The sequence below is a fragment of the Oncorhynchus clarkii genome, chromosome 12 (genome assembly GCF_045791955.1).
Source record: "Oncorhynchus clarkii lewisi isolate Uvic-CL-2024 chromosome 12, UVic_Ocla_1.0, whole genome shotgun sequence".
Taxonomy (NCBI): domain Eukaryota; kingdom Metazoa; phylum Chordata; class Actinopteri; order Salmoniformes; family Salmonidae; genus Oncorhynchus; species Oncorhynchus clarkii.
The window spans coordinates 50317564-50344143 of NC_092158.1; the positions used below are offsets into that span (position 1 = coordinate 50317564).

Genomic DNA, 26580 nt, shown 5'->3' on the forward strand with positions numbered 1-26580 from the left:
GTCAGAGGGCATAGCGGGATTTCTTATAAACGTCCGGATTAGTGTCCAGCTCCTTGAAAGGGGCAGCTCTAGCCTTTAGCTCAGTGCGGATGTTGCCTGTTATCTATGGCTTCCTTTTATTTATTTTATTTTACCTTTATTTAACCAGGTAGGCAAGTTGAGAACAAGTTCTCATTTACAATTGCGACCTGGCCAATATAAAGAAAAGCAGTTCGACACATACAACAACAGAGTTACACATGGAGTAAAACAAACATACAGTCAATAATACAGTAGACAAATAAGTCTATATACAATGTGAGCAAATGAGATAAGGGAGGTAAAGGCAAAAAAAAAGGCCATGGTGGCGAAGTAAATACAATATAGCAAGTAAAACACTGGAATGGTAGATTTGCAGTGGAAGAATGTGCAAAGTAGAGAATAGAAATAATGGGGTGCAAAGTAGCAAAATAAATAAATACAGTAGGGGGAGAGGTAGTTGTTTGGGCTAAATTAAAGATGGGCTATGTACAGGTGCAGTAATCAGTAATCTTCTAGTTGGGATACTTTATTTTCACCCTAACTCTTACTCATTAATTTAGCATCTCACTCCAAACTGTGTCCAAATGGCTTTTTGAAGGACTTTTTGAGTCCCAGTACCAACAAATAGAAACCATCAATAATAAATATCTGTTAAGAGAAAAGTTCTGATGCCAAACCAAAATGCTGGCTTTTGGGCTGTACAAATCAGTGGTCCTGTGTAGGTGTTTTATTTATAACAACTATCAATAATTCACAATAGTGGCCTTATTTGTTTTACCCATACACTGTATGTTGTGTTCCAGATAAATATTTAAGAATATAACGTTCGGCCATTGACAACCAGTGCTGAAAAGTCTTACCTGTAAAGACTACTTAAAGTGGGTATAGGGTTGCATGAAGTTGCATCTTGCACTCGAATCAATCCACATGGAAATGTATGCCGTTCGTACTTAAACATAATAAAATCAATTGCCGAAAATTGAAAAAGGAACTCACGTAAGGTACAGACTCCAGAGTATCCGTGTTGACAATTATTGGGGCGGGACTCGCCTGAAAAAGAGAGAAAAAGGGGGAGAGAAAGATAAGAAAAAGCAAGAGAAGCCTGGACCCACCAGTGTCCTACTTTCTATAAATGGATCCAAAGGACAGCTTCTGGATCATGTGGTGACTTCACCCTGTATCATGAAGAATTCCAGAGCCTTCCTCTAGACGCTAGTGCCGTCGGAAAGTATTCAGACCCCTTGACTTTTTCAAAATTTTGTTACGTTACAGTGAAAATGTCACATTTTCTCCTAAATTTTGTGATTACGAACTTGTCTCATCGCTCCAACTCCCCAACGGGCTCAGAAGAGGCGAAGGTCGAGTCATGCGTCCTCCGAAACATGACCCCCCAAACCGCGCTTCTTAACACCTGCTCGCTTAACCCGTAAGCCAGCCTCACCAAAGCGTCGGAGAATACACCATTCAATTGACGACCAAAGTCAGCCTGCAGGCACCAGGCCTGCCACAAGTAGTCGCTAGACCACGATGAGCCAAGTCAAGTCCCCCGGCCAAACCCTTACCTAACCCGGATGACGCTGGGCCAATTGTGCGCCGCCCTATGGGACTCCCGGGCAAGGCCGGTAATGACAGGCTGGGATCGAACTCCAAGCTGTAGTGAAGCCGCAACACTGCGATGCAGTGCCTTAGACCACTGCGCAACTCGGAAGGCCGGTTACAGCCTTATTCTAAAATGGATTAAATATATAGTTTTTTTTACATATATACAATACCCCATAATGACAAAATGAAAACAGGTTTTTAGAAATGTTTGCAAATGTATTAAAAATAACAAACATAAATACCTTATTTAAATAAGTATTCAGACCCTATACTATGAGACTCGAACTTGAGCTCAGGTGCATCCTGTTTCCATTAATCATCCTTCAGATATTTCTACAACTTGATTGGAGTACACCTGTGGTAAATTCAATTGATTGGACATGATTTGGAAAGGCACACACCTGTTTATATAAAGGTCCCACAGTTGACAGTGCATGCCAGAGCAAAAACCAAGCCATGTCCGTCGAAGAAATTGTCCGTTGTGTGTCGGGGCACAAATCTGGGGAAGGGTACCAAAAAATGTCTGCAGGATTGAAGGACCCCAAGAACACAGTGGCCTCCATCATTTTTAAGTAGAAGAAGTTTTGAAATACCAAGACTCTTCCTAGAGCTGGCCGCCGGGCCAAACTGAGCAATCGGAGGAGAAGGGCCTTGGTCAGGGAGGTGACCTTCCAGAAGGACATCTCTGCAGCACTCCACCATGTGCTGCAGAAATATTAGAGTGACCAGACGGAAGCCACTCCTCAGTAAAAGGCACATGGCAGCCCGCTTGGAGTTTGCCAAAAGGCACCTAAAGGACTCTCTGATGAAACCAAGATTGAACTCTTTGGCCTGAATTCCAAGCGTCACGTCTGTAGGAAACCTACGGTGAAGCATGATGGTGGCAGCATCATGCTGACGGGATGTTTTTCAGCAGCAGGGACTGGGAGACTAGTCAGAGTCAAGGGAAAGAGGATGAACGTAGCAAAGTACAGAGAGATCGTTGATGAAAACCTACTCCAGAGAGCTCAGGAACCTCACACTAGGGCGAAGGTAGCTGTGCAGCGACGCTCCCCATCCAACCTGACATAGCTTGAGATGATCTGCAGTGAAGAATGGGAGAAACTCTCCAAATACAGGGGTGCCTTCCCCAGATCTGTGCCTCGACACAATCCTGTCTCAGAGCTCTATGGACAATTCCTTCGACCTCATGGCTTGGTTTTTGCTTTGACATGCACTGTCAACTGTGGGAGCTTATATAGACAGGTCTGTGCCTTTCCAAATCACTCCAATCAAGTTGTAGAAACAGCTCAAAGATGATCAATGGAAACAGGACGAATCTTAGCTCAATTTCAAGTCTCAAAGCAAAGGGTCAGAATACTTATGTAAACAAGGTATTTCTGTTTTTTATTTGTAATACATTTGCAAAAAAATCTAAAAACCTGTTTTTGCCTTGTCATTATGGGGATGAATGCTTGTAGATGAATGAGGAAAGCATTTATTTAATTAATTTTAAAATAAGGTGTAACGTAACAAAATTAGGAAAAAGTGAAGGGGTCTGAATATACTTTCAGAATATACTTTCTGAATGCACTGTATTTGCAGGTCTTTCACAGCCAGATACTTCTAAGCAATAAGATGGCTCCACATTATCTTCCAATAGCCTTTCTGGTGCTCACTCTCACAGAATGCCCTGAAAGGGAAAGGCTGGCTCAGGGAAGTGATTCCAGTGTCTTTCAGCCTTTTCTACTAAACCTTTCGATGTTTCCATCAAACAAAGCTCCTTCATATTTTTACAAATTGTTTGGAGCAGGTAGACTGATGTGTGTGTGTGTGTTTGAGGCAGAATGGTGTTTGTGGGTAAATCAATCTCTGATTGAGACACTTTCTGCTTACAATGCACTGCTGCTAATTGACTGCATAGATTCTCAACCACACAATCTCTCTCAATCAGGGAGAGGAAGGACGAGAGAGAGAGAGAGAGCATGTGTGTATGTGTGCATGCACGTGTGCAAAGAGAAAGGGAGCAGCACTCAAAGAAATCAATTGAGGGGCTATTCAGGATTATGATTATTATTCAAAGGCAGTTTATATTTAACCGGCAGAAAATGAATGTAAACCTTTATGCCTTACCAGGAATACTAGACTCAATGTATGTTGTTAATTTGTTCACTGTTAATACAATCCCCCCCAAAATTGTGCAAGTCAGTCAAGCATTCACTGCAGACACACAATTTATGATGCAGAATGCCTCATATGATGCACAACACATTCATCATCGTAAGAGTTTTTGCTTTGTACTGCAAGTGCTCCATGTTGTAAACTTGAATGCTGACCATTTTTGGGGACTCCATAAAACCACACTGTTCTAGGTTACACTATGTGTAAGGGAGGAGTGAGGAGCTAGATTTTCCCCATGCAATATTCATCGTAATGTCACACACACACACACACACACTAGCTTGGTACTCAGCATGATTGCAAGTATAAGTCATGTGCACACAGCTGAATACATGCAGTACATACCGGGTACAGACACTGTACTATTGCGTGACTGCATTTCCAACCAATTTTTGTCGTCCTCTCTTGACAATGGTGCACACTGACATCAGTTCTTTCAGAGAAGCATATTAAGTCTGAGGCCCTATCTAAATTTCCTGTGATTCCTCGCATCACATCTCCTCACTTCCTCGTCGACCGTATTGGAGGATATAATCCAAAGTCCCTCCCTCCAATGTGTTTTGAGAAGGACGCAAGGAGAGATGATGCGAGGAACAGAGGACAGACGAATTCAAAAAGAGCCTGAACCTACAACAAAAGGGACTGATCGGGATTCACTGTGGGGAGCCTGGTCTGATCTACATCTGGGGTTAATTAGGTGTTAATAACTACAATACACAGAGCATTGTTAATTACAAGTCTAACACCACGTTCCAAATAGCACCCTATTCCCTTTAAAGTGCACATATTATGAACAGGTTCCATCCGGGTCTATTTAAAAGTACTGCACTACATAGAGAATAGGGTACAATTTGTATTGCATAAGAACCCTTTTAGCTATCGGAATTCCACCTCAAATGTATGAACCATGCAATAACTTGGCAATGTCACCAAGCCACTCTGTCTGTGGATTACTGACGATTAGTTAGGGATGAAATGTGAAAATGTTTCTGCTGAAGACGGCTGCATCCCAAATGGCTCCCATAGGGCTCTGGTCAAAAGTTATGCACTATATGGAATAGGGTGCCATTTGGGATGCAGGCAACTTCTTATATTTGACTGCACAATGTAGCAGAATATATCAACAACTATTTCAACCACTTATGCTGCCAATGATTTAGCCTTTCACTGTTCACCTAGGCAAATAACGTACATGCACATTTACAATGCCTTCAGAAAGTACTCTCTTGTAACAAACATTTTGTTGTGTTACAGCACGAATTCCAAATTGATTAAATTAACAAAAGATTCACACCCATCTACACACAATACCCCATAATGACAAAGTGAAAACACATTTTTAGAAATGGGAGCGCATTTATTGTAAAAGAAAAACAGAAATATCTCATTTACATAAGTATTCACACTCCTGAGTCAATACTTTGTAGAAGCACCTTTGGCAGCAATTACAGCTCTATCTTTCTGGGTAAGTCTCTAAGAGTTTCCACAGCTGGATTTTGAAAATGTTCCATTATTCTATTCAAAGTTCTTCATGCTCCGTCAAGTTGCTTGGTGATCATTGCTAGACGTCCATTTTCAGGTCTTGCCATAGATTTTCATGTAGATTTAAGTCAAAACTGTAACTCGACCACTCGAGAACATTCACCGTCTTCTTGGTAAGCAACTCCAGTGTAGATTTGGCCTTGTGTTTTAGGTTATTGTTATGCTGAAAGGTGAATCAATCAAAAAGTTTTACTCCTGAACTTATTTAGGCTTGCCATAACAAAGTTGTTCAACACTTATTGACTCAAGAAATGTCAGCTTTTCGTTTTAAATGAATTTGTCAAAAATTCAAAAAACATAATTCCACATTTGACATTAGGCCAGTGACAAAATAAATCAAAATTGTATCTATTTTAAATTTAGGCTGTAACACAACAAGATGTGTAAGAAGCCAAGTGATGTGAATACTTCCTGAAGGCACTGTAGCACCACTGGTGCTGATCAAAACATAACAAAGGGGAAACTTTCATCCTGTCAGACATATCTTAAGCTGTTACTTTAGTATGGGATGTTGAGAACCCTGTACTCCAATTTCTCAGTGCAGCCATCGTGCTCCAGTTCATTTTGTTCAATAATTTAAGGGTGAATCTATGTGTAGTGCACCATGCGTATAAATAACACATCTATAATTTACAATAATTTGTTCACATATAAAAACAGTCAACAACAAAAGCAGATAAAGAGAAGGAGAACAAGAGAGAGATTATTAAGAGAGGGGGAAACATCAAGGTTGCGGCAAAGGAAAGAAAGTTGTGGTCGGTCTTGGAGAATGGTTTAAATGATGGTGGGAAAAAGCCAAAATACAGCACACAAAAAGCCAAAATACAGCACACAAAAAGCCAAAATACAGCACACAAAAAAGCCAAAATACAGCACACAAAAAGCCAAAATACAGCACACAAAAAAGCCAAAATACAGCACACAAAAAGCCAAAATACAGCACACAAAGTTGTAGACACATTTACAACATAAAACACAAAGCACTACAGTTTAAAAAAAGACATACATTTACACATTGAACAGCAAGATGATTTGGGAACGTGTGGCGCCACTAGGGTTCAAAACATTGACAGCCCCCCACTTAATTTTCCATCATAGTGTTTAGGCTAGCTTTCAACTAATTTAAAGGGACAAGCCTGTGTAATTTCAGGACCTTTTGAAGCGCATTCCAACCAGAAGCTTTTTTCCCTAGCTCTGTACCGGCCTCAACAAAACACAATCATGTGAGCGCAGGCAATAGTTTTAATTGGAGCTGTCTCAATATGGCCTTGTAAATAAAAACGTACCACTGATTTAATCTCCGATGAACTAAGGAAGGCCAACCCACTCTCGGGTACAGTGATGTGTGAGCGCTTTGGAGTTAGTAACAACCCTCAGCGGCCCAAACCTCAATCCCTGTACACAGGCATTTTCCCCACTGCACTAAAAACTGATATGGTGAATCCCCTTCTGGAGAAAAGTAATCTAGAATCTTTAGCTCTTAGCAATTTCCGGGCCAATCTCCAACCTATTCTTAAACAAAATTCTGGAGAAATTGGTTTTCAAACAGCTAAATAATTTAAGTGCCAACTGTATTTCTGTATTCCAATCTGGTTTTCGGGCCCACCACAGCACAGAGACAGCTGGTGGTAAATTATCTTAGAGCCAACACAGATGCCAAACAGCATCCCAGAGTCGCCTCTTCACTGTTGATGTTGAGACTGGTGTTTTGCGGGTACTATTTAATGAAGCTGCCAGTTGAGGACTTGTGAGGCATCTGCTTCTCAAACTAGATACTCTAATGTACTTGTCCTCTTGCTCAGTTGTTGCCCCGGGGCCTCCCACTCCTCTTTCTATTCTGGTTAGAGCCAGTTTGCGCTGTTCTGTGAAGGGAGTAGTACACAACGTTGTTCGAGATCTTCAGTTTCTTGGAAATTTCTCACATGGAATAGCCTCCATGTCTCAGAACAAGAATAGACTGACGAGTTCCAGAAGAAAGTCTTTGTTTCTAGACATTTTGAGCCTGTAATCAAACCCACAAATGCTGATGCTCCAGATACTCAACTAGTCTAAAGGCCAGTTTCATTGCTTCTTTAATCAGCACTACAGTTTTCAGCTGTGCTAACAATTGCAAATGGGTTTTCTAATGATCAATTAGTCTTTTAAAATGATAAACTTGGATTAGCTAACACAATGTGCCATTGGAAGAAAGGAGTGATGGTTGCTGATAATGGGCCTCTGTACACCTATTTCATAAAAAATCTGCCGTTTCCAGCTACAATTTCCTTTACAACATCAACAATGTTTTCACTGTATTTCTGATAAATTTGAGGTTATTTTAATGGATTAAAAATGTTTACTTTTCTTTCAAAAACAAGGACATTTCTAAGTGACCCCACTACTTTTGAACAGTAGTGTATGTACAATAAATGTCTAATACATTGTCATGTGATTGCAAATATTTGCCATAATGTGTTTCTACATGGATTGTTGTTACATTAAAGAAACATTAATGGGCTGTTCAACATGTAATTTTGTCATTCTGGGAGCATAGGAATAACATTCAAAGAACATTGATGTAATGTTTTGTGCACACATAAACAAACATTACAAGAATGTCTGGAAGAAGAACTGGACAGATCTCGGGTCATATCTCCACAATGTTCCCACAACCTACAGAAATATTTTCGGAACTTTTAAGTAATATAAAATAGTGTGTTCTGGGAACGTTCTTACAACACCAGGTGAATGTTTTCTTCCAACCTAATAGAAACATTGTAATTATCAGCACAACTGGACAGGTTTGTGTTTTGGGAACAAACCGTATCTCGTCATATCACCACAAAGTTACTCCAACCTGAAGAAATGTGTCATAAAAAATGTGATGTCCCCACAATTTTCCCACCAGACTGTTCCCACAACCTAATTAAATATTCTGGGTACCTTTAGAAAACTGACAGAATGTGTTCTGGGAACGTTCCTGCAATGTCAGGCGAATGCTTTAAACATTGTATAATCATCAGCACAGCGAGACCGTTTTTGTGCTATGAGAACATTTGCCGTAACCTAAGAAATGTTCTGGGAGCTTTCACAGAACCCATTTTTAGTTTGCTGGGTAGGGGGTGATTTGGGATTCAGGGGTAGAGAGAGGAGTAGAGATGAAATGAGAGTGGAGCACAGTAAAAGAGGAGAGGACAATATAGCAAATGAGAGATAAGTGATACAGAGAAAAAACGGTCCCATTTGGGATGCAACCATTCTCTGTTCAGCTCCATGTATCAACGGGAAACTCTAGTAAAACCAGAGTGCTGCATGGCCTCATTGAAGCCCTGTTGATGGATGTTCCGACAGTATTTGCTCTTGGCACACATCCCCATGGCAATTTCAGTCGTGCTACGGTTGCACAAGCATTATTCATCGGACCAATAAGCATGCATTGCATAAAGGTTTAAAGCAAACCTTTAGACGTCACACATGATCCCATTGTAATTGCCAAGATTGGTTATGTATTTGGAATTGGGAAGTCATCTTTTTTTATTATGGTCTGAATTATTATGTTATGGCATAGTGCCTTTTATCTGTCAATGACAGATAGACAACCAAACAACCCAAAAACTGACTGTCAGATCTGACACTGTTTTGGACAGATTTTTCCCATAGGCAACTCCAACATTGACACTTTACTATACTAAACAAAAACATAAACACAACATGTAAAGTGTTGGTCCCATGTTTCATGAGCCAAAATCAAAGATCCCAGAAAAGTTACATTTGCACAAAAATATCTCAAATTTGTGCGCACATTTGTTTACATCCCTGTTACCACGGACGTCGTCATGGAAATGACCGGACCAAGGTGCAGCGTGGTGAGCGTGCATTTTCCTTTGTTTATGTCAATGTCGCCAACAAAACAAAGAATGAGGGTACGACCGTGAAGCTTACTAGGGCTATAGTGCCACTAACAAAGTCAACTACCCACAAAATACAAAGGAAAAAAGGCTGCCTAAGTATGATTCCCAATCAGAGACAACGATAGACAGCTGTCCCTGATTGAGAACTATACCCGGCCAAACCATAAAAACATAGAAATAAAGAAACTAGTATGCCCACCCTAGTCACACCCTGGCCTACCCAAAATAGAGAATAAAAGCCTCTCTATGGCCAAGGCGTGACACTGTTAGTGAGCATTTCTCCTTTGCCAAGGCAATCCATCCACCTGACAGGTGTGGCATATCAAGAAGCTGGTTAAACAGCATGATTATTAAACAGGTGCACCTTGTGTTGGGGACAATAAAAGGCCACTCTGTAAAATGTGGAGTTTTATCACACAACACAATGCTACAGATGTCTCAAGTTTTGAGGGAGCGTGCAATTGGCATGCTGACTGCAAGAATGTCCAACAGAGCTGTTGCCAAATAATTCTATGTTAATTTCTCTACCATAAGCCGCCTCCAACGTCATTTTAAAGAATTTGGCTATATGCCCAAATGGCCACACAACCGCAGATCACTAGTAACCACGCCAGCCCAGGACCTCCACATCCAGCTTCTTCACCTGCGGGATCGTCTGAAACCAGCCACCCGGACGGACAGCTGATGAAACTGAGGAGTATTTCTGTCTGTAATAAAGCCCTTTTGTGCCTGATTGGCTGGGCCTGGCTCCCAAGTGCCCCTGCCCAGTCATGTGAAATCCATAGATTAAGGCCTAAATTATTTATTTCAATTGACTGACTTCCTTATATGAACTGTAACTCAGTAAAATCGTTTGAAATTGTTACATGTTGCGTTTATATTTTTGTTCAGTATAGTTGAAAATACATAATTTCAACCAATTATGTCAATGAAATTACGTATTTTCAGACAGTTTTACTCACTGGGATTGTGCCACTTCTCCTCTCAGGAACTGAGAACCACAAATAGTCTCATTCCTCTGGTCAATACACTACAATACTGCACCTGGGAGCAAAAGACATTGAACCCTGTTTGCCAATACCATGAAATGACATGATATGGTTTCATTCAGAAGTTGAGATTTAAAATGATGTTAGGACATGTAAAAAAGCTTATGGTGCAGATAGCAGGCTTGCCAAAGTCTAAATACAAAGCAGCCCAAGAAATAATGCTGCAGTTTCTGTGATTATTATCTGTGTATAATTAAGATTTATTTATATCAATGACTCATGTGGACCCATTAAAAATGCCAAAATCCATTCATATTTCAAAGTCCAAATAGTGTGTGTGTGTGTGTGTTTGTTTTGCCCACTTACTCACCTGAGCCTCTGTCCACACTCTCCCAAAAGTCTTATTTCAGAAACCGGGGAGGTTACCAAACACATTTTTACCAAAGAGATCTGAACATATCCATCCAAAATCTTTAAAAACACTTTCGCAAGTCAATGAACTCTGGCGACAAGATTTTCAGTCACAAAGACGCGGGCCTACACGCACACGCACATTTCACAGTGTATCACGGATAAACTCTCACTGTCAACTGCGTTTGTTTTCAGCAAACTTAACATGTGTAAATATTTATATGAAAATAACAAGATTCAACAACTGAGACATAAACTGAACAAGTTCCACAGACATGTGACTAACAGAAATTGAATAATGTGTCCCTGAACGAAGGGGGGGGTTAAAATCAAAAGTAACAGTCAGTATCTGGTGTGGCCACCAGCTGCATTAAATACTGCAGTGCATCTCCTCCTCATGGACTGCACCAGATTTGCCAGTTCTTGCTGTGTGATGTTACCCCACTCTTCCACCAAGGCACCTGCAAGTTCCTGGACATTTCTGGGGGGAATGGCCCTAGCTCTCACCCTCCGATCTAACAGGTCCCAGATGTGCTCAATGCGATTGAGATCCGGGCTCCTCGCTGGCCATGACAGAACACTGACATTCCTGTCTTGCAGGAAATCACACACAGAACAAGCATTATGGCTGGTGGCATTGTCATGCTGGAGGGTCATGTCAGGATGAGCCTGCAGGAAGGGTATCACATGAGGGAGGAGGATGTCTTCCCTGTAACGCACAGCGTTGAGATTGCCTGCAATGACAACAAGCTCAGTCCGTTGATGCTGTGACACACCGCCCCAGGCCATGACGGACCCTCCACCTCCAAACGATCCCGCTCCAGAGTACAGGCCTCGTTGTAACACTCATTCCTTCAACGATAAACGCGAATCCGACCATCACCCCTGGTGAGACAAAACCTTGACTCTTCAGAGAAGAGCACTTTTTGCCAGTGCTGTCTGGTCCAGCGACGGTGGGTTTGTGCCTATGTTGCCCGGTGATGTCTGGTGAGGACCTGCCTTACAACAGGCCTACAAGCCCTCAGTCCAGCCTCTCTCAGCCTATTGCGGACAGTCTGAGCACTGATGGAGGGATTGTGTGTTCCTGGTGTAACTCGGGCAGTTGTTGTTGCCATCCTGTACCTGTCCCGCAGGTGTGATGTTCAGATGTACCAATCCTGTGCAGGTGTGGTTACACATGGTCTGCCACTGCGAGGACAATCAGCTGTCAGTCCTGTCTCCCTGTAGCGCTGTCTTCGGCATCTCACAGTACGGACATTGCAATTTATTGCCCTGGCCACATCTGCAGTCCTCATGCCTCCTTGCAGCATGCCTAAGGCACGTTCATGCAGATGAGCAGGGACCCCGGGCATCTTTGTTTTGGTGTTTTTCAGAGTCAGTAGAAAGGCCTCTTGTGTCCTAAGTTTTCACAACTGTGACCTTAATTGCCTACCGTCTGTAAGCTGTTAGTGTCTTAATGACTGTTCCACAGGTGCATGTTCATTAATTGTTTAGGGTTCATTGAACAAGCATGGGAAGATCTGTGAAGCTATTTGGATTTTTACGAATTATCTTTGAAAGACAGGGTCCTGAAAAAGGGACGTTTCTTTTTTTGCTGAGTACAGCTATTCACTTTAGCATCACCAAGCTAATGGACTGGGAGGAGAAAGCATTGCTACATTCACATATTATGCAAGAGTGCATCTTTTGAACAGCGCATCCTCAACTCACACATCATTTTAGATGTGACGCCTACTGGGTATCTGCCTGCTCTGGGGTGAAGTTTCCTCTAGGTACAGATCTAGGATCAGCTTCCCCTCCCCAAACTCTAACCATTAGTGGGGAAAAACTAAACTGAACCAAGCTCAAGGTCAGCGACTTCACCCATCTATCTGCCTACAGCTTGTGTCACTCTCTGAGGCAAATCTCACAGAAGTCTCCTTTTTAGAAAACACAGTAAAACAGAGTAATGATTCAGATGAATGTCTGAATTAAAATGCATCCTAGCTGCATTTAGTTTAGGCTTTGTCCTCTTGTTAAGACAATGCCTGTTGGCATATTGGCATAGCTACTTAATATTGTAAAGTTCTTCAGCTCTATGCAGCTCCCAGCCGTCAACCAAGAACCCTGAAGATTATACACGAAAGATATAATCCAAATTCAGCACCTCGGCTTTAGCCCGTGAGTGGGTTTGCTGAGACGGCAACTCATTCCCTCCCATACGGCGCCAAGGGGAACACAAACTCTTACACACATACACACGCACGCACACACACACACACCTAACCCTTGCTCCTATACTGCTATATAACAAAATCCCTTCTCAATCCTGTCACCCTTATGGTCCCCTTAGAGCTGCTCTGATCTGGACCAAAATGCATGAATGGTTGGTTACCTGGTAGTGGTCCTGCCAGCTCTGACTCTGCGGACAGCCGCATTCGGACCACAGGTCACAGCTGCCTCCTTTGGCGTGGACCACAGAGCGTCCTGGGCTTCTCCAAGAGCTTTCAGAGTGGGTAGCCATAAGACGGCCCCTCTGCCGGGGCAGAGTAGCACCCCCTGAGGCTGAGCCATAGTGGTATCCCTGGGGCGGTTGCTGCTGCCATCCACAATAGCACGGCACCTCTCCACAACCCCTTCGGTCCATCTCCACAAAGCAGCTCTGCTGTTTATTCAGGTAGGCAGCAGTTATCCTGCCCCGTGCAATCCCTTGCTCCCTCTCTCTTTAAGGTTTCTTGTCTTCCGTGCTCTGTGAACAAGGGAGGTGATGCTCGACTCCTCTAACGATAAATTAACAAGCAACACTGTTAAGTTGGCAGTGTGTGTGTGTGTGATTCCCTGCTCTGAGAGATAGTGCGTGTGCATGTGTGTGAGTGAGTGGTGACAGAGAGCCTGTACTTCTGTTAGAGACCAGGCATGATAGGAAAGTGAGAGGCAACAACAGCAGCAGCAGCCAAGCAGCAGCCAAGCAGCAGCTGTGTGTGTGAGAGAGATATAGAAAGAGAGAGATAAGGGGTGGTCAGGGGCAGAGAGAGAAGGTGGAAGAATAACAAAGAGCAGACATGAAACAGAGAGAGGGAGAGAGAGAGAGAGAGAGAGAGAGAGAGAGAGAGAGAGGGAGAAAGAGGAAAGCTGAATTAGAGAGAGAGAGAGAGAGAGAGAGAGAGAGAGAGAGAGAGAGAGAGAGGGAGAAAGAGGAAAGATGAATTAGAGAGAGAGAGAGAGAGAGAGAGAGAGAGAGAGAGAGAGAGAGAGAGAGAAGGAGAAAGAGGAAAGCTGAATTAGAGAGAGAGAAAGAAAAGCTGAATTAGAGAGAGAAAAAGAGAGAGAGACAAGCAGAGATGAGCAAAGAGAGAAGGGGCTGGCTAGGATCTTTTGCGTTGCTGGCCATGGGCTGGCTGCTCTTTGTCAATAGATGACTCAACCTGCAGCACAACATGACGGCATCCACGAATCCAGGCAGAAGCAATCTATGCTCCGCACAGCTGGGAATTTGAGACCAGAGCCTGCACTACAAATTGGTTCAGGTGGAGACAGCCTCTCTGTTTTCAATTACAGATGCTTCTGTCTTTCTCGCCACTTGAGTTTCTAACTGGGTTTGATAACATTCCTACCTCTAAACCGCCTCCACCAAGAAACACATGGACCGAATCAAACCCAGATTGAATCATTGTCACTTGTAGTTTTAATGATACATATTTCTCTGTGTATGACTGTAATTCATACGGTAGACTGCATGGCATTGTAGGATTTTCAAATGCTATCTCATAAAACGGTAATAAAGAAAAATGTGTTCTTCTTGTCCTTTGGACAATGACAATACATTGTGGAGATTGAAATGCGTCTCAGCACAAGGCACGTGGCCTATCAATCAATGACCAACCACAATACACACTCCATGATTGATATAATTTAAGTAGGTGGCCAAATGATTCATGCATTGGGAAGAATAAGGTCACTGGCACTTCCTTATTCAATGAAATGTCTATTTTTTTATTCCAGCGTCAGATTTAATCACAAGCGAAGGGCTTTAGATGGAGTAATTGATGCTAAACCGCTCAGGCTAAAATATCCAGCTGCTTTTCAATCAGATTAATGCCCCACACTGACATCTACTACTGCACAACTGTTGAAAACAAGCCGACCACAAAAACCCTACTAGAAATTTCACAACAGATTAAAGGTAGACTCCGCGATATGATGTAGATGCAGAAAATAAACAGCATTGTGGGTCAATTTCCACAACAGCTAAGAGCATTGAAGTATGAGGCTCAACTTCCCAACTGTTTTGGTGCCCTGGCTACAACGCTGAAACAGAGTGACGCGAACCTGAGCACATCCACAGATACTGTGTGTGACTGTGATAGCAAAGTCATGCGAGACACATTTAGTATGATATGTTATGTTTCGTATGGAATGTATTCATTTGTGGCTGTCCATCACCCCATTCGTATTACATGTTACGAATTTGCAAACGTACAATATGTTATGAATTAGTAAAACGTACAATATGTTACGGTTTCCTTTTGTCCAGGTTTGAGATTGCGTCATCTGTGGTGCTGTTGGGGTGGTATGCGAATTGGAGTTGGTCTAGGGTTTCCGGCATGATGGTGTTGATGTGAGCCATGACCAGCCTTTCAAAGCATTTCATGGCTACCGACGTGAGTGCTATGGGCGGTAATCATTTAGGCAGGTTACCATCACTTTCTTGGGCAAAGGGACTATGGTGGTCTGTTTGAAACATGTAGGTATTACAGACTTGGCCAGGGAGAGGTTGAAAATGTCAGTGAAGACACTTGCCAGTTGATCCGTGCATGCTTTGAGTACACGTCCTGGTAATCCGTCTGGCCCTGCGGCTTTGTGAATGTTGACCTGTTTAAAGGTCTTGCTCACATCGGCTATGGAGAGCGTGATCACGCAGTCATCCGGAACATCTAGTGCTCTCATGCATGTTTCAGTGTTGTTTTCCTCGAAGTGAGCATAAACGGCATTTAGCTTGTCTGGTAGGCTTTCGTCACTGGGCAGCTCACGGCTGGGTTTCCCTTTGTAGTGAGTAATAGTTTGCAAGCCCTGAAACATCCGACGAGCATCAGAGACGGTGTCGTAGGATTCAATCTTAGTCTCGTATTGACGCTTTGTTTGATGGTTCGTCGGAGGGCATAGTGCGATATCTTATAAGCATGCAGATTAGTGTCCCGCTCCTTGAAAGCAGCAACTCTAGCCTTTAGCTCAGTGCGGATGTTGCCTGTAATCCATGGCTTCTGGCTGGGATATGTACTGTACGTATGGCCACTGTGGGGACAACACCGTCGATACACTTCTTGATGAAGCTGGTGACTGAGGTGGTACAGTACACTCCTCAATGCCATTGGATGAATCCCAGAACATATTCCAGTCTGTGCTAGCAAAACTGTAGCGTAGCAGCCGCGTCATCTGACCACTTCCATATTGAGCGAGTCACTGGTACCTCCTGCTTTAGTTTTAGCTTGTAAGCAGGAATCGGGAAGATATAATTATGGGCTAACATGCTAAGTAGTTACAAAGTAGTTAAAAAGTAGTAAGTAGTTGAACAGTTGCTAATTAGCTAAAATGCTGAAGTTGTCCCTGATGAGATTTTGAACTCGCAACCTATACGCCCGACCGACCACCCTGCTTTCGTTTTTGCCTTAAGTAACCATCGGACTTATGTAACCATACCAACATATCATACTCATTTCTAGTGTTCCGGATTTACATTTACTATGTTAGTCTAGTCTATGAGACCAGGCTGTAATCAGACCCGGTGTCATTGGTGACATACTTCTTTCCAGGCAGCCTTTGAGGCTCCGGAAATCCTAACCTTGCCCATTAGTAGTGAAAATGCTAACCTGACCCAAGATCAGTGTCTAGAGGCCACTTCACCATACTCCAACTTTGAGAGATAAGCACTACAATGGAGTAGGAGTACCCAGAGCCTACAGAATACTTGATAACAACACAGGACAGAAATACTTTTACATGACAGAGGATACTCTGAATCCTGGATTTCATTGAGAGGTATCAGATATTCTGTTTCTACATTGATAGGACATTATGGATATCAGTATAACATACTGGTCTCAGAATACAATTATAAGGCAATCAAAGTGGCCAAGATTAGGTTTGGTGAATTACATGAACTACAGAGTTGCCTTGATGGTATAACACTTCCATGGACCACCACATAATGAATGCATTTATAGCATCTTCCCAATACAGGTCACCTACCACTCAACATGCATGCATGCATGCACATACACACACTTACTCCCGCATGCATGCATGCACACACACACACACATTTTTGCAGACCAACTCTAATCTCAATCTGCTGTTTACACTACTAATCCTTTGCACTCCGGATCTATGTCAGCTCGATTTCATCAGATATCCAGGGTGCCTCCCACCAGTGACCTCTCCCCCTTCTCTTGAAATGTAAACTCGTTCACTATTTCCCACAAATCTAAAATCCTTGGGCTGGTGGGAGTTTTCACCATATTTATTATACGTGAACAAGTGCACATTTATGAAGTAGTGATAATTAGGACATAGGACATTTTATATGTGCAAGACAAATGTACCTCTCAAGGGCAAAAAAAGTTCTGTCTACCTATAGATTTAGAAATAAAACTGAATGGACACATAATGGACCTTATCCACAAAGCAGCCGCTATGTTCTGAATCTAGGCTTGAAGGGTAAGAAGAAAAAGTGCTCCAGAAAATAGTGCAGAAATGTTCCTCATGTTTAACCTTTAATTCTGTTATGAAACTGTTATCTACCATATTACACTTTTTTTCTTATGCTGAACAGTCCCAGCAAAGTCAAGAAAACGTGACTTCACAATGTGACACATGGCAATGCCAAGGGTGAAAAAGTCAGCTTCCATAGCTGAGAAGCTTCTTTGGTTGCAGTTGACCATTAAAGATGTGGGAGTTACATCATTTCTGCAGGCATTGGTGTCGGTCTCTGCCAGCTCAATGTTTGTGGGGGCTTAATTACATTGCGGAAGGCCTCCTCTCCCACTCTGAGGCTGACAGGAGTGTGAATGGATACTGACTGTGTCTGACAGCATCAGTACTGGGGGAAGATCCTGTGGGGTTGACAGAAACGCAAGTCTCAAAACCGGGCCAGAGCTCAGCAATGCCCCCTGCAGGCCTTGTGGAGAATTTGTTTCACAGAGTAGAGTCACTGTTTTGGCAAGCCAACTTGTTGTGTGAAGAGTGACTAGGAGTGGGGTTAAGTTGCTCCTAGACAATGATCTTGGATCAGTGTCACATTCTCCCCATTAATGGTTAAGGCCCGGATTGGGGGAAGGGGATGCTGGTGCTAGATACACTACATGACCAAAGCATGTGGACACCTGCTCGTCGAACATCTCATTCCAAAATCATGGAATGAGATGTTTGACAGCCTCCACTTTTCTGGGAAGCCTTTCCAGTAGATGCCACACAAGCATTAGTGAGGTCGGGCACTGATGTTGGGCGATTAGGCCTGACTCGCAGTTGTCATTCCAATTCATCCCAAAGGTGTTCGATGTGGTTGAGGTCAGGGCTCTGTGCAGGCCAGTCAAGTTCTACCGCACCTATCTTGACAATTTCTGTATGGACCTAGCTTTTGTGCATGAGGGCATTGTCATGTACAGAATTGTCTAGAATGCCTAGTATGCTGTAGAGATAAGACTTCCTTTCACTTGAACCAAGAGGCCTAGCCCGAACCATGAAAAACAGCCCCAGACCATTATTCCTCCTCCACCAAACTTTACAGTTGCCACTATGCATTCGGCAGGTAGCGTTCTCCTGGCATCCTATGACAATGCCACGTTGAAAATCACTGAGCTCTTCAGTAAGGTCATTCTACTGCCAATGTTTGTCTATGGAGATTGCATGAATGTGTGCTTGATTCTATACACCTGTCAACAACAGGTGTGGATGAAATAGCCAAATCCACTAATTTGAAGGGGTGTCCACAAACTTCTGTATATATAGTGTAAGTACCTAGGGAAAACTTCACCTGGGATCAATTGACTAAGCTACATTGAGGTTCCTGTCTAGACTCCTAGAGAGTTCTTCAAAATGTAAGCCTGTCAGACCTGTCACTGTTCCATTAATGGAACAATCTATCATTTCCCACAGCCTGACTCTCAACTTTGTTTTGGAAGTTCTAAACTGAAGGATGGGGCTGGGGAAATGTAAACACTTATTCATAGATAGAGCTATGGATGCAATGATTGATAGTCTGAGATTGGCACAATAGTTTTGAAGCTATACATAGTTTGTGAAAGACAAAAAAAAAAAAAAACATTGGACTAATACAGACAGAATTTTGGGGTTGTCACAAGACTGTTCCCACATTTCACTTGTTGACTCATTGATCAGTAGCCGGTGTTTAATTATTTACAGATGATTCAATTGCATTTGACTTGCACAGTAGAGTCTACCCAATAGCAGTTGAGTCACAGTAGAGTCTACCCAATAGCAGTTGAGTCACAGTAGAGTCTACCCAATAGCCGTTGAGTCACAGTAGAGTCTACCCAATAGCAGTTGAGTCACAGTAGAGTCTACCCAATAGCAGTTGAGTCACAGTAGAGTCTACCCAATAGCCGTTGAGTCACAGTAGAGTCTACCCAATAGCAGTTGAGTCACAGTAGAGTCTACCCAATAGCCGTTGAGTCACAGTAGAGTCTACCCAATAGCAGTTGAGTCACAGTAGAGTCTACCCAATAGCAGTTGAGTCACAGTAGAGTCTACCCAATAGCAGTTGAGTCACAGTAGAGTCTACCCAATAGCCGTTGAGTCACAGTAGAGTCTACCCAATAGCAGTTGAGTCACAGTAGAGTCTACCCAATAGCAGTTGAGTCACAGTAGTCTACCCAATAGCAGTTGAGTCACAGTAGAGTCTACCCAATAGCAGTTGAGTCACAGTAGAGTCTACCCAATAGCAGTTGAGTCACAGTAGAGTCTACCCAATAGCCGTTGACATTAGATGATGATGACATTAGATGAAGATGAAAAAAGCAGATGATAAAACAAGAAACAAAAGGTTTCAAAAGGTCTTCCATAAAGCTTGCACCTCTCATGTCCTTTTTATCATATGTAGGGCTGTTATGATGACCGCCACAATAGCAGTCATGAGTCATGACCGCGGTAAAAATCCACGTGACTGTTGAATCATGGTAACTAGGCTTCTCCAAAACTCCGCCCTGATGTCGCTGATGGTCATTAGTAGCCTACCAAACTTGTTAATGGCCAGTCGCTAATGGCCTGGTACTCAGCGCTCTATTGTCCCACTAATCATTCTGACATCAATGCAAATGCCATCGAAAAATCAAATGCCCTGGCATTCAGAGTTTGCGCTAATAGGATCACCAGCGAGAGCTAATATAAAGCAGAGTTTTGATGACCTCTATTAAAAAGAGAGACCCCCATCAGCTTTATATAGGCTAGGCCTACTATATTTATTTCTCAACTTACCTAATATTAAGCACATTGCTTCACGGAACTGGAGTAGCCTACCTGGTTGGCATGAAAACGAACAGGAAACACGTCCTCCATTCGCTCGTGTTATTGACTTGTTAATTGTTTACTCCATGTGTAACTCTGTGTTGTTGTCTGTTCACACTGCTATGCTTTATCTTGGCCAGGTCGCAATTGTAAATGAGAACTTGTTCTCAACTAGCCTACCTGGTTAAATAAAGGTGAAATAAAAAATGTTTAAAAAAAACATGTCTAAAGACCCGATTACATTGAGAAGTGCTTGTCAAATTGTGAATGAGAGACTGATGAAGTGTGTGCATGCAGCCTGTGCAAGAAACAAAGCAGTGCCCTGCCTTTCATGCAACTTTTTTTCAACATCATCATTTAGTCGCATCATGCAGCCTCAGAATGTAGGCCTATTAGATATCAAAACATACAGCCTAAGGTTTGTATCACAACTAAAGTGTACACATAACTCTAAATGAATCATATAGGAGGACCTGTTTCAAATGATCACTTTGTTAACCACTCAACACAGAATAGCCCTATGAAATATTCTGGGAAAAATATCCTTTCTATTTATTTCAGCTATGTTCAATGGTATTCTTCTTACTATAAAATAATGCCACGGAATTTATAAGCAAATCTTGTCTGCTAAATGAACTAGTGTAGCCCACAGCCATATGGCAGAGGCAGATCAGGGCCTAACATAAGGACAACTCGGAGTATGCTATTCTGTTCTTCTGAAATAGGCTACATTTTATTCATATAATGTTTCTTTAGACCTGCCTACAATAAATCATGGATCTATTGTGCTGGTGTAGGCTGTATTACAAGGATTTATTAGACTTTTTAAAGTAGAATGTTCCAAAGGTCTGCATCAGTGGCCTGTAGGCTTGTAGAGGCTCGTAGAGATGCTAAACGTGTTTATGTTAATTAGCGGTCAACTAGTCTACCACATGACAGTTTTCGTCTTGACAAAATTTCATGAGCGCCACAGCCCTAATCATTTCCATTAGATCATGTGTTTCATTTATTCATTTATATAAATGTGCAAATTCATCTTGGACAGTATCATCCTGTTGAATATCTGGCGACTCACTCCACCCTTCCTTGGGTACTTTAGTGCGTTTTTCCTTATACCATGCAGTAAAAGGCAATTATGAGCAGATCCCTAGTTCCATCTGCCTCAATGTCACTCCTCTCAAAAATAATTTGACCCCCTCAACAGTCACCCAGGTGAAAGAGCCTGTCAAATCCTGACAGGTCATTTACTGAGGCCGTTCCATTCTGTTGAACAGTGCTGGGCCACTCGAACTGCAGTCACACGGAAGCAGAGCCTTGTCCTCAAGCCTCTGGACAAAGGGAGCATGCTAAGAGAAAGAAATGGAGATGATATCTGAACAACTAAATGGCTGAATCTTTCTCTGCATTCCCTCCAAAGAATATAATGTTCACAATAGATGCACAGAAAGAAACAGATAGAGCTTAAGGTAGTATGATATCTGAGAAATGATATAAAAAACATAGCCTACTCTTTGGCAGTACACTAAGCTTTAGTATGACACAAGGGACCCAGCGGCAGTCTGGCAGATCAAGCATGTCTTTATAGACCAATTGCTGCTATTTCTTTTAAGCAGAGTGTTGAGGGAGAAAGACACTTGTACTTCATTAGATGTCCACATGGAGGCGCTGGTAGCTCAGTTTTTATGTTTTATAGACAAGTGATCACATTGTGTACTCCAGTTTAGAACCATCTTAAAGGGGCAATCCGCAATTAACAAAGGCCACTCCCCTGCCACTGTTTCGGTAAAAATTTGAGTGATGGGGTTGCAGAAAAGTAACCATTCTCAAATCAGAGCTATGGATACAAGGACCGACCACCCATGATATCCATATTATAGTTTTAACCATGTTTTGAGGCTATACAGTGTTTGTTTACATTTACTTTGTTTACAAACATTGGAGTAAAGCGCATATTTTAGGTTCTGATGAGGTATGACAGTTGAACTAAGCGCATGAGGCATTTATAAGTTATATTCTTCAAGAATCAGTGTGTATATATAATCAATTGAAAAGCTTTTAAAAATAAGGTAGCAATCACAGATTTCCCCTTTAAAATGCTGCTATTTTCTCAATATGACTTTCGAGGTTAACAAAGTAAACGACACTTCCTTTAGAGCTGAGAAAAATACAAATGTACTGCTGGGGATGGTAGAAGGACACAGCAACAGGACCTTTTGTGTACATGATGATTAACTCTGAGATATCTGAATAGCTTGACCACATGTGACGTAAATGGAGTGGAAATGTCATCCCAATCACAACCCTCTGCACACCGATACAACACAAGTAGTACTGTCAACACTTCTGCATTTCCTGGGTCCGTGGTGACAGTACTCAGAGAGGGTGGCATCACTGTACAATGGCAGCTGCTACTAGTTTACACAAAGCTGACTAACTATCGATTCCACACATGAATGCACATACATAAAACCGCACACTTTCCCTAACAAGATACAAAGAGGGCAGTGGAGCATAATCATTCATTGAACCTCACACGCATGCACACACGCATGCACACACGCGCACACACGTGCACACACAGCGCCACTTAGCCAATTTAATGCAGCAAGAGGAGCCATTCCAGCTCCATTCCAGCTCTACGATTTGAAAGACCTTTCAGGGAGATATCAGAAGCTGTTGCAGACTTCTGTTGTAGAGGGTATACATAAAGAGCTACATGCAAAATGAAAAGCTGATGATTATTTAATGGCGGAAGGCAAGGGTGAGGCGCTGAGATATTCTAGATTATTCTACCGAGATGTGGCTGCGACTGATTAGAGACTTACCAGCGGGAGATACAGAGGAGGATGCTGGGGCGGACCCCATAGTGTAATTTCTTTTCAAATTTTGGTTTAACTTTATTTAAAAGTCTAATATAGATTATCAGCTTAGTGTATATATTCCTGATGCAAAGATACAGTTTGGTCATGGCTAAGGTTGCAAAATCTTGACAACTTTCCCAAAATTCTCTGGTTTTACAGAATTCCATGCTTGGAGGATTCTGGATTTCCTGCTTATTCCCTGTTAATTCCAGAAATCTTCCAACCAGGATTTGTGGAAAACCAGGGAATTTTGAGAACGTTAACAGAATTTTGTAACCCTAGCCATACCCACACATACAGTATATTAGCATCAGGCATATATGCACTAAGCTGATAGTCATGGCATATAAGCGATATATCAACTGAATTATCAATATTGAATCTGGGGAGCGGTAGGTTGCCTGGCTAAAGCAACAGAATCTGTCTGAAACCAGAGGTCTCAAACCCCCAGGGGGAAAACAGTTTGGGATAACCAGTCAGAGCGACCCTAAAAAAACACAGTTAACAAGGGACTCAATGAGAGTAAATAAAAACAGGATATCCTGACCAATGTGTGTAAACAGCTCGTGGTCTTTCAGCAACACTGGCAACATGCAATGGCAACTACCAGCTGCAGATACTGCCAGTAGAACTGTCATCAAGGCACCTGGGTGACCTTTCACCTGTCTGTGACATGCCACCCTTCCCAATGGGCAAAAACTACTTGAATCAACGTGGAAAACGGATTGGATTTCAAAACATAAAGCCAACTTTTTTCCCAAACTTTTAACCTAAATCCAATGACATGGTGAAATGTTTAGTTGATTTTTACATGTCATTCGTGTTAGTTGACAGGGTTTAGACGGCCATTTTCCTCTGTCACTTGCGAGATAATCATGTTTCTGTTATAATGTATGGTGTCCATAGAAGAACAGTTGCGCTGAGACTGGGGGTGTCCTAAAATGGACACTGTAGGCATGTGACAAGCAACCCATGCAACACACACAAATGCAGAAACTAATTAAGTGGAACATTGTATACGTTTTTCAATTTTTTTACCGTTTGTAGCATGTGCTGCCAGTTGTATAAAATATTTGAAATATCCACTTCATAAACGTATTGACACATGTCAATGTCCTGTTAAATGGAGCAGCATGCTTCATTCCACCAAATATAAGACAACAAAAAAAAAAAAAGCAGAATGAACAGTATTTCTTTAGCATGACCATGACGCAAATATTCTGCTCTACAATACTGCTGTCTCAAGGCCAGATACCCAAACCTTTCGTTGAATAATGAAACATGCTCGATAGGTCAATACAACAAAGAAAAGGGCACAGCTCCCTCTGAAAGGCCATAATAACACTGCTGTGACTGCATCCAATGTTGCACTATACGCAATGAGAGGCTATTAGAAAACTCCATTAGGAGGTCAAAGTGCAACTTCTACTGATGATCCATCATTTTCAAACACACTATAAATTAACCAACGTACATTATGAGTTTATTGGCAAAACATTTTTTGTTGTTAAACTAACTGGTCACTGTGTCTCTCTACTGTACATTCCTCATTCATAAATATCACCTCATCTATTGTATTTACAGATACCATTTGCCTAGATGCACATCCATACCTTGAGACATTTCTGCTTGTCATTTAATTTGGAAATACCAAGGGATATTATCACCACAAGCCATTTTCATCTCTATAAGTAATTTGGGTGATAAGTGCCCTGCTCTGAACATCCTGAGCTCCGGTGTGATATTTCCCCTGGGAACCGATCTAGGATCAGCTTCCCCTCACCCTATCATTACCTATATCATGAATGGGGAAAATGCTAAACTGACCCAAGATCTATGTCTACAGGCTTCTTCACCCTACTCAATATCCTGAAGGCTGACCTGAAGGCAGCTGACACTGCTGCGGTGTCTCTTCAGTAGCCTCTCGGTCAGGGTCTGCTTCCACTTGCAGATGGTTACCAGCGAGGGCCACTTAAGGTCGGGCGTGCGGCAGGTCCTCAACATATCTATAGACAGACGCTTCTGCAGGAGCCGGGGCCGCAGGCCGTCCATAGGAGGAGGCAGTAAGATAGGAACGCTGCACCTGTGGGTGTCTCCAAGGGGCACATTGTTCACCACCATATAGCTCATCTCGCCTCACTGGTTGTTCCACTTCCAACAGGCAATCCACGTTTACCAGAAAATATAAATCAGCACACTGGTATGCTGCTCCCAAAGTGTTAAATGAAAAAATGAGGGTCTTCGTACGAACAAGTATTTCACCAAGTGCAATTCAACATATACATTTTGCTTCCTTGTTCCCACAACCCACGTTTACCAACCACACCACCTCTCCCGAAATCACAATAAGAAGAGGGGGAGCTGAAATCCCACACCTTAGGTCCTTCCTGGGAGGGAAACAACTTGGTCCGTGCTCCCCAGCTCGCCAGGATCTCTGCTGATCTGTCAATCAAATGGAAAACCTCCTTATGGATGGCTGATAAAAGACAACATTCACTGCGTCTTTATGAGCACTCATCTCACTTTGAAAGACAGCGTCTTTCCTTCCATCAGCTTTCCAACAGCACGTAGAGCAGAGAGGGAATCAGTGCAGGTCAGAGGGGTTGGCTAAGCTTCGCTAGGTGCTCCTGCCTCTCTCTCTTGTACCCTGGCATTGGGTGGGCCTATACTGGGATCTTTGCATTCTGGACAGTTGGGCAAAACAGGGCAGGGAAAGCTGCCTGGACACAACTCTTGTGACACATACTCAATATATCTGATTGGGTGAGAGCAGCACACAGGCCACAGAAGTGGATCTGATTGGATTAGTCAAGGGAGGAGCTGAACGGGCCAATGATGTATGTCACAGATAAACATAATTAATGCCAGAGGGAGGCCAAACTAGATTAGAGGCGATCAATGGAGCATGAGAGAGGAGGAGCGCTCCACTCATACCACACACACACACACATAAAGTTCTCAACACAACACAGCTGCTAACAAGTAAAAACACAACAAAAGGGTAAAACAACAAAGCCTGCCTGGACCGCCAGAAGGCAAATCAAATCTAATTGGAAATTCTTAGAATAGACTGGCATTAACCTTTTCCCTCCATGTGATTGGTGAAATCAGAGGAACCAAGCATACCAGACCCATGGTGCTCTGGTCAAAAGTAGTGCATTAAATAGGGAATAGGGTGCCATTTGGGATGCAACTGAAATCATTGAGGCTGAGAAAAAATGAGACGTATGAGCAGTAGGAAGCAACTTCATTAATGTGCCCATAATTTCCTTCTGTTCCTCCTGTTCCAAAATGCGCACTTGCGTTCTGCATTATCCCGTTCTTTCAAGGCTGATCTTCCAAGAACACCTGAGAGAGCATACAGTCTAGTATGAGAGATTGCAGAGTGCTTAAAATCTGCTATATTTTTTCATGTAACTCGACGTGACCTCTAACCTAAACAGTACACTGCCTCCTCACACAGCATGCGTCAACAAAGCTAGCTTTCATGCTAGCTAGCTACATCTGTTCACATTGTAGCCAATGTAGCAGCATGAGCAACTAGTGCTAGCAATTCAGTGAACAACTCTCCCAGAATGGAAATATTTAACTTGAATAACAAGTAAA

At 42.5% G+C, this 26580-nt stretch overlaps 1 protein-coding gene across 1 annotated transcript in view; it reads right to left on the reverse strand.

Moving 5' to 3' along the window:
* The window catches only part of LOC139422477 (disks large homolog 2-like), a 289501-nt gene that overhangs the window by 69774 nt on the left and 193147 nt on the right, over positions 1-26580 (reverse strand). The window contains exon 7 of the mRNA XM_071173643.1: positions 1018-1071. Coding sequence (XP_071029744.1) covers positions 1018-1071 — 54 coding nt within the window. The remainder of the gene's footprint in view (positions 1-1017; positions 1072-26580) is intronic.